The 17,531-nt window shown below is 41.3% G+C and overlaps 1 protein-coding gene and 1 long non-coding RNA gene across 3 annotated transcripts in view; one reads left to right on the top strand and one right to left on the bottom strand.

Annotated features, from left to right (window-relative positions):
* itga1 (integrin, alpha 1) overlaps positions 1-17,531 on the top strand; it is a 57,399-nt gene that overhangs the window by 17,900 nt on the left and 21,968 nt on the right. For both annotated transcript variants that reach the window (XM_069514066.1, XM_069514065.1), the window contains exons 2-5: positions 10,715-10,835; positions 12,629-12,738; positions 15,683-15,771; positions 16,880-16,994. In XM_069514066.1, the coding sequence (XP_069370167.1) occupies positions 10,715-10,835; positions 12,629-12,738; positions 15,683-15,771; positions 16,880-16,994 (435 nt within the window). The remainder of the gene's footprint in view (positions 1-10,714; positions 10,836-12,628; positions 12,739-15,682; positions 15,772-16,879; positions 16,995-17,531) is intronic.
* On the bottom strand, positions 10,846-12,615 carry LOC138405445 (uncharacterized). The gene is made up of 3 exons (XR_011239184.1): positions 12,027-12,615; positions 11,666-11,841; positions 10,846-11,076 (listed from the first exon to the last, which is right to left on the bottom strand). It is a non-coding gene; the product is annotated as an uncharacterized lncRNA (long non-coding RNA).

The raw sequence follows: 17,531 nt of genomic DNA, 5'->3' as shown, positions 1-17,531 counted from the left end.
TCTCTCTCCATGAATCATGTTTGAAAAACAGGGAACTTCTGTATTTGAAAAGCTAATCTTCCCATAAGTGGCCTCTGAGCTCAAGAGTCAACACAAAGACTTGCACGATCATGAGATAAGTGCGGAATAATCCTCAAACTTCAGCCAACATCATACACACACTCACTCGCTGAAGAAAGAAACTGATATGTCTGAACAGGTCTTCAAATAAACAAGACGCCTGTGAAGGTGCGACATCACATATCGTGTCAGCTTACGTAGGTCTTACCCTCCGCACAGGGTCAAACCACACACAGACACACGTTGAACACATAAAAGCGTTAAGCATGTGTTTCACACTTCATCACTTGTCACCACTTTTCGTCACTCTTCTACAATTTCAATATTTTCAGGAGCATCCTCTTAACCCTATTAACCGCCGGAATAATTGTTTCCATATTGAAGAAAAATCCTTAAAAAGGGGAAGTTGACAGGCTCTGTTTGCTCGATATTATCAAAATATTAAGCGCGTAGAATCTACACCACCACATTTATCTCAACAGCAGAGGATGAGTTATCAGTTTCTCCCCCGCATTTTGTCTGTCTCTTTAGTCACAGTCTGTCCACAGATAGTTGTTGCACCCTGTGGTATTTTCTGGCCACATGACCTATGGCTCTGCACAAATTTTGCAGGGCGTCAGGGCCAAAGAGGAGGGAGGTGCAGGCAGCAGCCGGGTAGACGTTCAGGCAAAGGGGAGTTGAGGTAAAGGATGTTCTGTCGAGATGTTAGGGAGTTCGCAGGGGAGGTCTGTGTCAGAGAATGCGTGGAGGAGAAGAGTAAAAAGGACAAAGGTTAAAGAGAAATAGGACAACTACTGCTTCTGCTTTCCAAACAGAGAAGAGGGGTTGTCATCTCCACAGCATCTTTACATGATTTTAAAATGGTCAAGGTCTTCTTGTGCCTAAAAAAGTAAATAGGTTGTGAGTGCAATTTCACATGACCCATATGAGCATTTACTGAACCCTCTGGTTAAAAATAAAAGTTAAACATTTGCAACGTTTGCTTTCTAGCAAAGTAATATGAAAATACCAATACCTTTCTTAATTAGCAATTTGTATAATTAGCTTGAGGTGTTGGGAGGCATATTTTTTACTTTAGAGACAGCTACACTGTGTCCACCTGCTCTAAGTCTCTATGCTAAGCTAAGCTTACCACCCAGTAGCTCTAACTTTACTGACATATATGAACATGATATTGATTTTTTTTGTCTAACTTTTCACCAAACAAGTGTACTCACTATCCATAACTTTTTGATGTTTGGTTATTTATGGACACTGCACATATGTTGCACCCTGATCAGGTCCTGATGATTTTTTTTTTTTGCAGTAATGCAATAATGTTATGGAAGTCATTATCGACTAAAAGAGCTTTTCTGGAAAATGGCGAGGGCAGATTCATTGTTCTTATAACACAGCCAGCATTGAACTTTATTCTTCAAACATTTCCTGGTATTAACATTGAATTGAAAACACTCTTTTTGTTTTGTGTGTATAGACATTTCTATTGTAAAACAGGATTCAGGCCTGTAGACTTATTTCCTTGTTTTATCATAAAGTGCCAACTTGGAGCTCATAATTACTTGTAACCACCAGGATCTAAGCTATCAGCACTTTGCAGGTAGGACAGGACCCTGAGGACTGCAAGTATGTGTGTGTGTGTGTAATGCTGCATCTGCATCTGTGCACCAGGCCAGTGGAGCCCTCCTCCCCCTGGTCTCACTCCCAGGCCATCAGCAGGCCACAGCTATCCATCATACAGGGAGCAGTGGAGCTGTGGCGTCTGCCTGGGGCAACATGTTCGCATTAACCTCTCTGACAAGAGGCCAACACCAACGGCCATGCTGGTCATGACACTCTTCTGCCAGACAAAAGTTTCATGGGAAAATAAGCAGTGGAACTTATTGGAGGTTGCAGTGTTCGTCATCGACACAGTGCTCTGTAGGTCAGAATGAGGCAGAATATGGAGGTCAACAGTTAATAGATAAAAATAGAAAATGATGTTCATCAGTACATGTTTATACATTCAATATCTGCTGGAGAAATGGTTGAAGCTCTTTCTCTCTCCCTCACTTTTTAGTAGAAGCCTTTTACCAACCTCTAGAGACCCCCGACTGACATTGGTTTGTTTACTTCACTGCCGAATCAAAGCCAGCAAGTGACACCAGATCTGACTCTCATGGTTGATGCTGAGGAAGACTCGAGTTTACTGTCTTTTCTAGTTAGCTGGAAGTATGTTAATGTTGCATCAGATTGTCTATTTTTGCCTGTTTACTTGCAAGAAGTAGAGAAATGCTTTGTTCACTTCTGTAGCAGAAGTAGGAACTGCAGGGTTAATTCCAAAAGCAGAATTTCTCAAAACACTCTTGCAGCCGTTTTCTCAGATTTACTTATGTAAATTTCAATTTGGCTGCAAATCACAATGCTTGTGTGATTTATTTTAGATTCTCCTCATGTTAAAAAATGTTAAAACAGGATTGAGACTGAGGTGGTGCCTGCTACACCTGAAAACCTCTGAGACCCATGTTTTGAGAAGATGCCTCATTCCTCGCCTCAGTTTTGATCTTTTGACAAGTTACAAAAGCAGCCAGGCTTCAGTTTGGCATCATGAGGTAACAGCAACACCCCAGGCAAACTTTATTCCACAGTGCACAGCTACTAATCTGGTCAAAACTATATAACCTTTTTATTGTTGAGTAAAATGTTTTTGTGTTTGTATGTATTACAAGATAATTGGGCTCCTTACCATAGCAACTTCATAGCCTTATCATCACATTTCTTTCTTAACACAAGGGAACAACACTACTGTCCCGTGAAAGGCCAGCATGAGTAGCAGAAACAAAATACTAAATACATTTGATTGTCAGGTTAAAATTTAATGCAACAACTTCTCAGTTTTTTGATCTGAGAAAAAGTTGACAGTTTGGAGAGGAACTGAAATGATCTGAAACTCTTTTTCTGTCACATCATAACATACTCTCCTTATGTCTCAGCATCCTTGTCTGCCTTTATGTCTTAAGTGTTTGTGTGTGCTATAGTTCACAGTATACATGGGAGTGTTGTGTCCTGTGTGGTTTTTTTTCTTTGCTGTTCTTGAGCTACCTTGAAAAAGCAGTAGAGGAACCAAACCTCATGGGGAGCTGTGACCTTCCTTGAACACATCTGTGTGTTTGACAGAGAGAGGGAGCGTGATGATGGGAGTGGGATTAACCCCCGCTGAGGCCATGTCCACACTAATGTGCATGCACTTAAAAAAAAGTATCTATTTCTTTGAGCTTCAATCCACAGTGAGCTGGAGGAGCTTTCCAAAAATGTTGTTGAAAGCCGAATGAAAACACAGAGGCTGCTCAGTTTTCAACATTGATATCTCTTTTTGGTTTTTCAAATTATTACAGTGTAGGGAAAAGAAACTACTAAATCATAAAAACGTAAAATGTAAAAAGTGCTCAGGGAACTATATGTTCAAAAAGACAAACCACAGAATAACTCGGACATGTTACAGTGAGACATATATTATATTAACTCTAACATGTTAACAGAAAGCCTAATCACTGTGCATGGTTTTGTCTGTGCAGCAATGCTGAGTATATAATTATTAGTGCCTTCTATGTTTTTCTGTCTCAATCCAGCAAGTGACACTTAAAATCACTATTTGATTTTAGGATAATGCTTCACTTTTTAAGGAAATGAGATTATTTGCTTTCTTTTCAATAACGTGATGAGAAGATGGATATCGCTCTCTGAGCCGGGCGGCAGTTAGCTTATCTTAGCTTAGCTACTCATTTAAAGCCCACTAATAAACACAGTGCATCTGGTTTATTTAATCCATGCAGAACGCTCATGCAAAAACAACAGAAACAACATTTCAGAGGGCGTCACCTGCTGTAACCGGTTCTTAATGAACAGCAGTTTATCTGCTGGACAAGATGTCAGGAAGTCACTGATTGACTGTTGTTAGTTGAGAAATGCAGACAATGCATTACTGCCTGTAAGACCACAACTTTTAATTTTTACATTTTGTATAAAGATTAAACAAATAAGATTATTATATATTCGTTTTGTGGAAATGCCTCGAGCAGCTTGGTGAAACTTCTACTAAACTACACCCCTCTCATGCCTCTGCTGTGTATTTAAGGCATCGGTCCACTTGCACAGCAGACAGTAAGCTGGACGCTCTCAACTGTCCAGTTATTCCTGGAGCACTAATCAAACTTTTAGTGATATAAGTGCACAGATCAATGTGTTCTGGGTCAAGTGGGAGTCTGGCTGGAAGCCTTAGTGTCACTTGATTATTGAAAACACGCTAAAGATAGCACAAAATAAATGACAGTCTCTCTTAAACTATAATTAGAGTGTTCCAGTGTTACTGAAGGTTGCTTAGTAAACAGTAAAGTATGTTGTTTAAAATGAGACACAGTTATTATGTTGCCAAGGAGCTTTAGGTGAAATTGCTGTGTGTACAGGACAAGTGACAATAACCTTCTCTCCTCCTTCAGTTCATTATATTCTCATTTGTACTTGTGTTTTCTTTCAAACTTTGCTTTTTCTGACTTTGCCCTTTAAATAATCCTGTTGATCCTTGTAAGAGTTGGTGATTAGCAGGATTATGGAGTTTACTCACGGTGTTAGCATTCTCTTTCACTGTCCCCTCCATAACATGCATGATTATTTTTGCATGCTGCTTATTGATTCTGGAGGAAGGTCATTGTTTGACCCCTGGGTGTGTGTATTTTTAGTGTCTCTCTCCAGAGGCATTTGATGTATACCAGAAGCCCCACCCTTGCACTGAACGCCCCCCCACCCCCGCCAGCATCCCGCGGCCTCTCCCTGTTCGTCAGAACTGTTGTGATCAGCACATTTAACAGACATGCGTTAAATGTGACTGTGTGTGTTTGTGTGTGTTGGAAGGAAATGGTGAGGAGGGTGTCAAACTACCCCTGCATTATACACAGAGCATTTAGGGGTGAGTGGGTGGTGATGGTGGTGGTGTTGGGGGTGAAAGCTTTGACAACCGTCTGGGGGGATGATGTCATGCATGGGCCGCATGTTTTCAGCTGCGGTAAAAAGAACAGAGCTCCAGAGGATACATCTGGAAGTTTCACAGAGTGGAATCGGACACCGGTATGTTCAGTCAATGGATGAAAGGATGCAGCGCAGAGAGGAGTGGAGGACGGTTGGGATCGGTGGTAAAGGAGATGATCTGACCATGATGAATGGAAGGAGGAAACAGGAGAGAGATGGATGGTGTTCTTGAGGGACGGAGGGATGGGAGGACGAATTAATGACTGGATGGAGAAGAGGAAGCAGACTTAATTGTGTACAGAGAGGGAGGGAGCTTACGCTGTTTCTCGAGATGTCGTTTGGTCCGAAATATCTCAGCAAATTTTGCCGAGTTATTGATTTTTCCCAGATGATGAATCCCATTGAAGTCCTGACATTTTCCTGAAATTATCATGCAAATGTCCGAGTCAGTTGCTTTGAATAATTTCCAGCCTTTTCCTGACAGCCCCCAAATAATATTTCTTGAAAATACCCGAATGAGGCCATGTGAGAATACAGCAGGAACATGTCATAGCTAGTGAGTGGACATGTTGTTGATGTTTCTAACACGCAGCGAGTGCAAAACTAGAAGAGCATAAATATCTCAGGATGAAAAGTTGACATATATGTAGAAGACAGAGACAGAGCTTTTAGTGATAAGGGCTGAGGCTGCTGTCAATGTGTTGTTAACACAAACATGTGATGTCCACAGCAGAGTTTTGTACGTCATGTGTTGTCTCCTGCGTGCTCACACCACCCCTCGCCTGAATGTGTCAGACATTTTCCTGTTGTTGCAAACGCATCTGACCCAGACAATATCCTGCTGTGCTTTTCATGTGAAAGGCAAACTCCGGAAAATTGGGTCTGTGGGTTCACGTCTGAAAATAGCTTTAATGACTTTGATGATCCTGTGACTTTTCTTACCAGGTCAAACTTTAGGTCAAATAGGTCTAATACATTGGTTTGTACAAATATTACTATTTTGAGGCAAATTCCACTTAATTCCAATGTTGTAGAACTAAAACTAAATGGAATTCAAAATAAAAGAACTTTCAATGCCAAAGTGACACAACAATCCATGAACTATCTCCAAGTCTCAGTTACACTCACATGAGAAAACACTTATGCTCTTTCACCTGAATCAATTATTCCACAGCAACACCATCCTTAAGCTTTTTAGCCACCAGAAAAAACATGTATTAATGCAAATAACTCAAAGAAATGCAGCCTCTTTTTTTCTTCTCTGCACATGAAGATACAACCACACCTACATTCAAGACCTCTGGTGTCCACTGCACACCCACGTACTATGACTGCCAAGAATAAAGCAGCGACTGAGCAGACGTCCAAATGAGAATTAAGTCAGAGTCAGCGGAGCTGAAAGCTCTCGTGATAACCACTCTTAGAGTGATTAGACAGGAAAGTGTGGATAATGTCAAAACAAGAAGAAAAGCCTGAGAAACAGAGTTAGAGGAGGGTTATGGGGGAGTGAGAAGGAAAGAAGCAAAAAATGCAGTGAAGAAAGAATCAGTAAGATAGATGAGCAAAGGAATGGCTCTAGGCTGCCCACTGCCATGCCAAAATATGAAGAAACTTTCCTTTGCCAGTTGTGTCTGTTGTTTAACCTCAGCACATGGTTAAGACTAGAATGGGACTCAGAGAGTGCATCATGCCTCCGCCTCAGCCCAACAGTGCCTTTTTAAACCACATTCAAATTCACTAGATCCTGATTTTTATTTGCAACAAATTGCACACACTTATAAATATCAGTCCCCTAAACATCCCTGATGATCCCTGAACACTCATTCTCACAATTTGAAAGAAAGCGAGAAAAAAATCCAGAATCTCCACCTTGGCCCAGATCACATCTTTCACATCCTTCTACCGTTGTTTGTGTTAATATATACAGTAGTTTTTGCGTAATCTTGCTAACTGACAAAAAATGATGAAAACACAACCTCCTCAGCAGAGGAAAAGTCAAACACCCGGCTGCTGTAAAAACATGATAAATTCTTTCTGTTTCTCTGTTTTATTGCGATTAACCAGTCTCCGAGCTGCTTCACAGACCAACAGTCTGTCTCGGCTCAGTTTTACACCTGACACATGTTTCGTACCGCTGCTGATGAGGTTTGAGTTTTAGGGGTTAGTTAATGACTCTGTTGTTCACAGGTGCTGATTTGCGTTGAGCTCTAAAGCTGATTATAGCTGGTTAGATATGTTACAGATGAGCAGATGCCAGCCGTGTGTTTTTACCGTGGCAGAACAACACTTTGAAATCCACAGGTGCTGACATGGGGTCAGTTTTATAGGTGGTTTGATGTCCCACAGGCCAGCAGGTGCTGATCTGTGCTGCTCTCTGCCCTGTGTGGCTGTATTTGAGTCCTGCTACTCAGCTTGATGTGTTGCAGAGTTGTTAGACTTGGTTTTGGTTTTGATAACAGAGCGCAGAAGGGATTTATTGTGGGTTAGTGTGGCTGATACACTGCCAGAATCAATCAGGACCACATGGAGCTTAACTGAAAAGACCTGTTTTAGTCACACGGCTGTGATATTTGATACGATGAGGAAATCCTGGTGGGCACAAATTCGATTTTTCTTTCAGTCAAAAGCGACACTCATGGACTGTGTTGTATTTCCCCTCTAATACAATGCCTGGAGGTTAGCAGCACATTAGGAGAGCGACAAATCAGCTTCCGTCTGTGTCTTAGGGTTGGCATTCTTTATGATAAATCTACTGAAAATAACTTTTGGAGCCCTAAACTCTACATTTTACAATCAGAGCACAACCATCCTGTAAAGTTGACTTTCATTCCTGTGTCTCATTGCCTCCAGGTTTTCATTGCCGTTTGCTTGTCTGTTGCAGGATTACGCAAAAAAAAGCTCTGCACTGATTTTCTTGATGGAAGGGTGGGACAAGGGCCAAGAAGGAACCCTTTGAATTTTGGCATTTATCTGGTCAAACAGGCTGATCCATTTAAAATTGCGAGATGGGGCATTTTTTGACATATTCACTCCAGTTGAACTTAAGGTGACTGTTGGGCCTTGGCGGTGGTTTGCACTCCATTAAGTGCCCTTCTTCATCTAGGAGTCTACAGTCATGCCAGCAGCTCCGTGAGGCTGTTCTTATGGGCACGATGGTCCAATAGTTGCTGAGATAATTTCAGTAGGGACTCAAAGGGGTGGACCAAGAGCTTAGTTGCTGGCTCACCATGTGCAAGAGAGTTGGGTATGAAGCCTTCAGACAGTGATGGACAGCTTTATTTGTCAATTCCTCAGAAGCTTATGAGCCCATTTCCATCCACAGGGGACAAGCCCACTTATTGGTTTTGCAGGGCAGCTGTTGGCCCAGATCATGATAAAAAAGGCTGGTTACATAATTTGCTGGTTTTGATTTGAGCAGAGCAGAACCAGGAGACGCCAAGTACAGGGGGATGAGATGGGTATACACAGAAGACTTGTGCCAATAGACAGAGGGCACCGCTGCATGATTTACAGCTCAGCGTGACTGTGAACTGTACTTGAGCCTTGAGCTCTGTCGGTGATAAATGGAAAAGGCTTAGTTGGCCCCAAGCCATCTTAAATCAGCTAAATTGGCTTGTGTGTGCCCATGTGCGTGTCTGTCTATGTGTGTGTGTGTGTTTGTGTGTGTGTACCTGTGGATTTTCAGGGGATGTGTATAATCAGGTTAATAAGAACAGGAAATGGAGCTTCTCTGAGCGATCGAGAGGGGGTTACAGAGGAAGTGGAGAAATGAACGAGGGAGAAACAGAGGGGATAATATTTCTTGGCCGGGATTCCAATATATGACTCTGCAGGCCTGCTTCTCGTGCTGTTTGTCTTCTGGGTCTCTCTGTGTTCACCAGAGGGGGATTGAAACAGTGTAATCATATATGAAATCTATGTGATCAACATGTAAACACGGCTGGATGATGACTGGCAGCAGTGTGTTTTTATAACTCCTCTGTTCATAAGAAGCAGTGAGAAGGGACTTAACTGATCACATGCAATTTATGCACCTCAGCCTCCTTGAGTCAAGGAGTGGCTCGTCATTCATGCACAGATGGATGTTTGTATCGCTTCGTCTGTATTTCTTCTTCCAAGCATGTCACACAAGAGGATACACATATTCAACAGTTTCAGATTATATGGAAGTTAGGTCTTATTCATGAAAGCCTGAACTGTTCCTCATGAATAATTATAGACTGTGATATGATAGTTAAAATACATTTTGAATTGATTAATTATGTTTTCACCTTTAAATATGCATCTAAAAATAGTTAAAACATTTAATTGAAATTAAAACAGCCAATCTGAGATATAGATTGACCCTATGCAAATGTATTAATTACATTGTTTAAACCCTTGCGTTATTCTCGTGGCATCCTTTCATCCAAAATTCTCACCCACTCTCACCCACTCCAAGGCTGAGCTCAGCTCCCCGATGGAGAAACCTCATTTGACCCACTTGTATTTATGAGCTTGTTCTGTTCTAAATAAATTCAATGCCAGCTCTGTTGTTCTTGTTTCTTTGCACCCCTGAGCAATGCAAAAAATAGAATAAGGGTTTAATGTCTTATCAAATATTCACTTGCAAATAATAGACCGAAGCTACTAAGTCTTGAATACAGTTTCAGCTAAAATGTAAGTAGTATCACCAGAGAGCTTAGCTATAGGAAATATGATCATATCATCAAAATATGCTGGTACTAGGCAAAAACAGAAGTTTACCAAGTCAAAGGCTTTATTCACTGCTGAATTATTTCAGTCTGGACCAAAGTGGTGGATCAACAGACTGAACAACCAGTATCTCATCAGCTCCACCATCAGTGTGGCTACAGTCCAGACTCCATATGTTACTTCTCTTTTTCATCTGGGTCACACACATTAGCTACAAAGCAAAAGAACAAATAGCTGTTTTTTTATTTGTGTCCCCATGTATGTGTTCTGTGTCTGCACAAGTCTTTGTTGTAATCCCTCTGTTCCTCTACTCCTCTGCACTCCCTCACACATCCTGGAATTTAATAAATTACGCTGGAGGAATTCCCTGGCACAGTAGATATGAAGAGTGTCATTGTGGCGGAGGCATAATGATACATAGATGGATTTATATAGAGCCTCTGTGATATGCTCAGCTCGGTGACAGACGGACACAGACTGTGCAGAGAGCAGAGAGGAAACCATTGTCCTGCAGGTCAGACTGGACTCTGACCAGAGTACTTCACATTAATGCTCCAAATTCCTCGACTGTCCTCCAGAGTGACTTTGTGTGTGTGTGTGTGTGTGTGTGTGTGTGTGTGTGTGTGTGTGTGTGTGTGTGTGTGTGGGAGGGAGAGAGATATGGTTCACATCGTTCATCCCTTATCATATTTATAAAATTGTTGAGTAAACTAATCTTTCATTTCCGTATTGCAGCTTGAATATTTTATAAATATTCATCGAGAATGTTTGTTAATGCATACCTTTATGAGGAAATGAATATACACGTCTCTTATTTCAGGACTGGATTATTTATTGATTTTAATCATCAGATTATTTAATCTAAACTCACACTGAAGAAGTGCCTCAATAAATTTATTCTGTTTATCAAACAAAGGCCTTTGGCATTCTGTTTAACCTTTTTTTTCTCTTGTCCCTGCAGCGCTGTTGACGCTTGTCTTGTCCTTCAACGTGGACCAGAAGAACGGTCTGTCATTCAGCGGTCCACTGGAGGATATGTTCGGCTACACCGTCCAGCAGTTTGAGAACAGCGAGGGGAAATGGTGAGTGGTGTCATTTGCTGGACATGTTGAGGAAATGAGGGAGGGTATCCAGAGAGAAAAAACATTCATCATCCTTTCAGCACTTTCCTCCTCCTCCTCCCTTTCATTCATTTCTTCTGTAAAGCATCCACAGCTTCATTTTAATGCACCAACTCTTATTCATGAGTAGTGGACGGAAATCATAGACAGTAAAGATGGCTGACAGAACAGCTCCTCACAAGTGAAGCCATGAAATTTCTCCCTGTGAAAACCATGATAAAATTAGATGGAAGCTTGGAGATAAAGTTGTATAGTAAGACGTATCTTAATTTCCTGTCTGATAATAGCTCAAGCCCAAGCTGTTTAACTGATCCTAGAATATTTTATTGTCCCAAGATGAATCCTCAAATCAGTTTAATTCAACTCTGCAGTCTAACAAAAGCTAATCTACCTGTAAAGTCAATGAAGGGGAGCGCACACACACCAGCTGCTGCTGTAATGACGATCCTTGCCTTTACTGCACTAGCTGTTAAACATAAACTGCCCACTGGAGTATCCACACACTCAGCCTGTAAACACACTGAAACTAAGCATCCGTGGCTGCTTGCTGAATCAGTCTGGGAACATGTGGTTAAAACCCTGTTAAATGTCATTAGAGTGTGTATAATGGCTCGGTGTGTCCACATCCCTTCTTCAGTTACATCCATCTTTACATCTCTTCAACCTGTGGCTGCGCCGTGTCTGATTCTTTCCCACACGGCCGTACCTGCAGTAATGATCTTATCCAGCTCATATGAGATCACTTACAGCAATTCGCTCGCTGCTAATCAGCTGAACCAGCTGCGACTAACCTGTTCATCGAGAACACTCCGGCTCTGCAGCACCTCCAGATTGCACTATAGAGTGCCCCAGTTCGGAGAAAAGTAATATAGCGGTCTGCGTGATAAGGGTCTGGCTTTAGCTCCCGAAACCTGGGAATCAACATAGGCAAAAGGCAGGGAGAGAGCGGAGGGAGGACATCAGAGATCTTGAGGAGTGAAAGAGAACAGATGAAAGGAGAAAAAAAAAAAAGATGAAACACTTTCTGAAAAATGGAGGAGGGGAGGGAAAATTAGAGATGATGTGTAGCCCTGAGCGTGTGCATGTGGGAGAATATTACGAAAGAGAAAGATAGTTGTGAGGTGATGTAACACAAAGGTTGCTGCTACTGACCGAGCCGAGAGCGTGTTGTTGTTCCACTTGGTGTCTCGCTTCAGATGACCAGGGCCCATTAGAGTTGAGGAATGTTAATAAGCCTGAATGTTTGAAGGAGGGCAGAATGTCCACTCTTTTTCACATCAGCTTTCTGACAGAGTGACACAGTGTTACGAAACTCACGCATGGACATGGTCGTGTAACACAAGACGGTCACGCACATACTGTACCCGAACAGAACAGAGCTACAGATCTGCAGACATCTGCAGCTCATCATGCTATATTATGTAACGAGGTAAAAATTAAGAGATGTTTGTGAACTATTTTAATTTAATTTGAGTTTTAAAGGGATGTGTCAGGGGTGTCAGGGATATAATAAAATGACAGCCACAGATTAAATTATAGCCACAGATTTATTACCTGTGGTTTGTGTTAAATTTCAAGGATAATTAAGGCAAGTCTAAATTGTTGTAGTCACTGCTTCCAACCTGCCAACTCTTTTTCTGCAATAATATTCAAATTTTGCTTGTTACCGTGATCATAAAACTGTAATGCTGGTGTGTGGGTTTTGCCAGAATTTCAAAATGACCAAACTCCACAACTTTTTGTGTTTATATCAGGGTTCTGATTGGATCACCGCTCTCGGGCCAGCCAGCAAAAAGAACAGGAGACGTCTACAAATGTCCTGTGGGGAAGAAAGACAACACGTGTGTCAAACTGGATCTGCCAAGTAAGAAAACAGTGTGTGTGTGTGTGTGTGTGTGTGCGCGCGTGTCTTTGTGTGTGTGTGTGTGTGTGTGTTTGTGTGTGTGTGTGTGTGTGTATACTCATTTTACCTCTAAATGACTTTTTCCATAAACACTGACCAAAGCCTGGTCCTAATGAAGCAAAACATCATTCCCGAGGTCTGGTTATGGTTAGTGGTAATATGTAAATTGTGGTTTGGTTAAGGTTAGTGATAAAGTATTGGTCAGGCTGTTCACAGTGAATAGAAGTCAATGCAAAGTCTGATTAAGGATAGCTGCTAAGTAGAAATACTCTGGATCCTATTGCTGGCTGGTGTGTGTGTGTAGTAGTGCTACCGTGTGTTTAAGCCAAGTCTGTATCTGAGCGGGTCTCCTGGGGAGGAGGTTAGGCACATCGTAACAGGAAGACGGTAAATAAACAATTATACAAAATAATGTTTCATCCTTCTAATTATATCTTAATTAAACAGATAAACACAATTTAGCTCCCGGTCAACAGCCTCTAAAGTCTGTGTGTGTGTGTGCTCGTAGACGCAGGAGGACTGGAGTTAATGTGAATAATATATGTGCATGTTGACTCACAGTTTAGGGATTATTACTTTTTAATGCAGCTGTTTACACCTCAGGAGTATTAAGAAACCGGAGCAACAGTTCTGCTGGTAAATTACAGGCTTTAAGTGATGATAATGAAACGGAATGGCCCAAACTGATCTTCGTCCACTCACCAGTTCTCTATAAACGCTTGAGATAGTGTGTGCTATGATAAGGCGCTATACAAATAAAACTGGATTGGGATGCATTCACTTGAACAAGCAGAGTGTGCTGCATTTGTTTTTCTCTTGCAGGAGTTAGACAAAGCAAAGACCTAAATCTCACAATTTCAGATTAAGTCTGGAAGACGTCCACTGGGAATCGATTTAGACTGGCGGCCGGAACCAGAGCACTCAGCAGACAACTGGGAGTGGTTTACATGATGACAACAGCACTGCTTGTTTCTGAATTTTAAGTGGAACTAGACATGACTCAGCAACTAACAGACAGAGTGCAAACAGTGCAGCCGAGCCGAGGAGATGTTTATGTTGAAAAGGTCTGTCCATCAGTTTGAGGTTAATTTCATCTGTGCCCACCTACAATGCCCCAGTCTCACATTCCCAAATGTGGCTCCTCACTTTGTTTGCACCATTGCAGTGCAGGAGAAAAGATGCCAAAACCATAATGAGTGAACGTAAATTTGTGTGGTTACTGTGTTGTAATTTATAATCACGGTTCCGTCCGACCCATAAAACTGAAAGGTGATTATGCCACGGATTATTATGTATGATGAAATGCTGGCGAGATGGTCCAACTTCTTTTTTTTATTTCAAACCGTCTGCTAAACATTATTGTGTTCTGTTTATAGAGCTGTTGAGTGGGAGTTCATGCTTTCTCAGTTAACAACTTAAAATACTGATTTGCAATCATAAAATATCAACCTAGAATGGCACTCATTTGAGTGCATACATCCATCAACAGTCTCCTTATGAAACCACATTTAAATTTATTTGGATCTGCACCAAATTGCATATGCTCACAATACAGTATTTACCCCTCATACATGCCAGCTTTTTTTCATCAAGAACAATTAATTATTCTCTGAGAAATCAAGGAAAATGTTGAACTGTGTCTCACAATGTTAAAGAAAGTGAAAAAAAATTCCTGGCTCTGGATCCAGAACAAGCTTTTATAGATTCTTCCTTAGGCCATTTCTCATTTTTCCACCAAGTTTCACAGAGATCCATTCAGTTGTTTTTATGTAATCCTGTTCATCACAAACAAACATACAATCAACCAACAAAGTAGAATGGTGCTGAGTAGAGAGTTTACCTCCACCGTCATCTTTGTAAAATAGAATGAATGAATGAATGAAACATCTGTGTAAAAGAAAAACATTACAGTTTATATCTGCTCCCTGGTAAAACACTGGTATGTTTTAGTAAATGCCACTTTACAAAGTGACATTTGACCTGTATCCTCCTTTGACTTCTCAGAGGTCATTCCAGACCAAGATGGATTATATGATCAGTGCAATTTGTTCTGATTGTTATCTGGAGTCACAGTTCACTGAAGACAAAGACTGTATTCTCCTCTTCAGCTCCACAAAGCTGCTCTCAGTCCCGCGTGGACACATCATAAGGCTCATCTCACCCATATTCTAAGAGAATCAAGAAAGAGGTTTCATTTAACTTGCCTAAATGAAATCGTTTTACTCTTGAAGTCAGTGAGAAGTCATCGAAAGCCCAAATGATGCTCTCTTCTTTAAGCATGAGGGCAGGAAATGGAGGAAGGATACAAGGAGAAGGCATCTGTGCCAACATAAAGATGAAGGCGTCACTGCTAACTACTAACAGCTCTGTTGCTTCATGTGTTTGAAGAGGAGCACATACTGAAGTCATAACTGGCTGCTAACGAAACTCAGAAATGGGTATTCATCAAAACGCACCCATGGGGATTGCTAAAGAGCTTGATTCAACATTTAAAAAGGCAACTGAATGCGTTTATGAGAATATGTGAATCCCACAGAAAAAGAAGAAAAAAAAAAGTAAGTTCCTAGGCATTCCCAGGCTGAAGCAATAGTCTGACAGAAGATGTTAATTTTAGCCACATGTTGTGATTGCTTAATGATTCGATTCCTCTATTTGTCCTCTTTGCCACAAATGGGAGATTTATCAGCTAAACACTTAGTATTATACTGGATGAGGGACAGTAAAACAAACTATATTTAACCACATGTCAGTGGTTTTTACATGTTGTTGAGGTGGACTGAAAGTAAGAACAGAGTTTGAGCTCCTCTCTTCCTGTGGGAAAACAGAGAAGAGGAATTCATCCAGCTGTTGGTGCTGCTCTCTGCATGTTTGTCTCACTCTGTTTATTCATCCATATTTCTCTTAGAAAACACAACAGTTCCCAACTTACTTGAAGTCAAGGAGAACATGACCATGGGAACCACACTGGTGACCAATCCCAACGGAGGATTTCTGGTAAGGAGGAAGTTGCTCTTTATTGTATATGAAAGTGCTCTACAGTATATTTTCCATAGCAAACACAAAAGCACGACTGAACTTTGCATATTTTCTGCATGAAATGGGGCAGCAAGTGTACGTTCTCTTGGCCTTTGGTCTGTATGGAAACAGTCCATGTTCCCCAGTGAGGGTTTATGTCCTGGGAATGTAACAGGATACTGTAAATCAAGTGTATAAATGCAGAAATCTATGTAGGCGATGGAGAGGCCCACGATGTGTCACGGTTATAAATTTCAGAAGAACTTTATTCGGACATGATTATGAGATTAACACTTTGTCAACATTATAGAAACATGGACAAAAGGCCAATAAATACATCTTTTTGCAACCTATTGGGAGCAAGAAAATATAATGTTGGACTGTGAGGGCCACAATGTAACTGAAGCCCTAACACTTAATGTGATCAACAGTGGTGTTAATGTAACTCTTCAACACTATGCCTGTGTTTATATACTGTAATTCAGCACCTTCCAGAGTTAATACAAAACATGTGATGGTTCTGACTTCTACCCAGAGACACATCAGATTGAGTGAAATATGAATAAAATGTTTTTCTAACAAGACATGTTGACATTGTGTAATTACCTTACAGGCTATGTGTGTATTGGACGTTTATAGATTTACTTTCTATGTTAAAATGGCCTATAGGGACAGAATTCTCTTTGACTGATATGTTAGCATTAACTCAAAGCACTGCTGGGCTAAAATTCGCTGTGGACTGTTCTTGTACAACAGCCTTGTAATGTCAGGAAAGCATTGAGTTGCAGAGAAATGTGAGGAAATGAGGCTGAAAAATTAATTTTCCAGTTATTGTCTGTAATTTTAAAGCTCTGCTCCCTTACAGGCTCACTCTCTCTGTTCCCATTTTCTATTTAGAGAAGTTAAGTCTGAGGGATCTCTGGTGGTTTTTAATAGTCTCCATGTTATCCTCAGTTTGAGTAGTTCTTTCCTCTGGGTTTCTGTCTTCAGTAGCCATGCATCGCTTCTCACTCATGACCTCATACTGGTGGAAACCTAACCAGTCACAGCCCGACTCTCAGTGTGTGTGTGTCTACTGTCTCCACAGGCGTGTGGTCCTCAGTATGGCTACATGTGCGGGCAGCAGCAGTACATCTCGGGAGTTTGTGCGAATGTCAGCTCTTCCTTCCAGATCCTCAACTCTGTGGCACCCACAGTGCAAGGTACGCCGCCTGACAGCATAAGACACAGCAGATATCCGCATAGGACGTGACGGCATCAGAACAAATTGCAGTTGTGGGGAAAAGAGATTATAATCTACTCCAAGCAGTAGTACCACCCAAGCCCTTGCATCAAACTCACCCTATGACGTGAAGTGGGAGATTAGAGCATTCTTCTTAATCTAAACTCGTCTGTGACCCCTGTCCCTCTCTCGCCCAGCCTCCCTCCGGCGTTGTATGCCCAAGTTAGGAGACAGTTTATGGGCCTGGACTCTGTTTCCTGGGAAGGAAACAACGCAGCAAGAACAACAGCAAAGAGCCCGTTTTTCCTTCTGTTTTTCTCTTGTTCTTTTAGTATCACTTTCTCTTGCATTCCTTCAACATAAACAAACAAACACACACAGATCTGATCATATAGTTGCTACACCAACCCATTAAGATGTCAAGTCTGTAATGTTTTATGATTTGATCAATCTTGAATTAAAGTAAACTAAAGAACTGAGAAGAGGCAGTACTCTTTAGAGAGTTTGACCTTTTTTT

The sequence above is a fragment of the Paralichthys olivaceus genome, chromosome 18 (assembly GCF_024713975.1).
Source record: "Paralichthys olivaceus isolate ysfri-2021 chromosome 18, ASM2471397v2, whole genome shotgun sequence".
In the NCBI taxonomy this organism is placed as follows: domain Eukaryota; kingdom Metazoa; phylum Chordata; class Actinopteri; order Pleuronectiformes; family Paralichthyidae; genus Paralichthys; species Paralichthys olivaceus.
The sequence above is the reverse complement of the archived record's forward strand: the minus strand, read 5'-3'. Positions and strand labels throughout refer to the sequence as shown.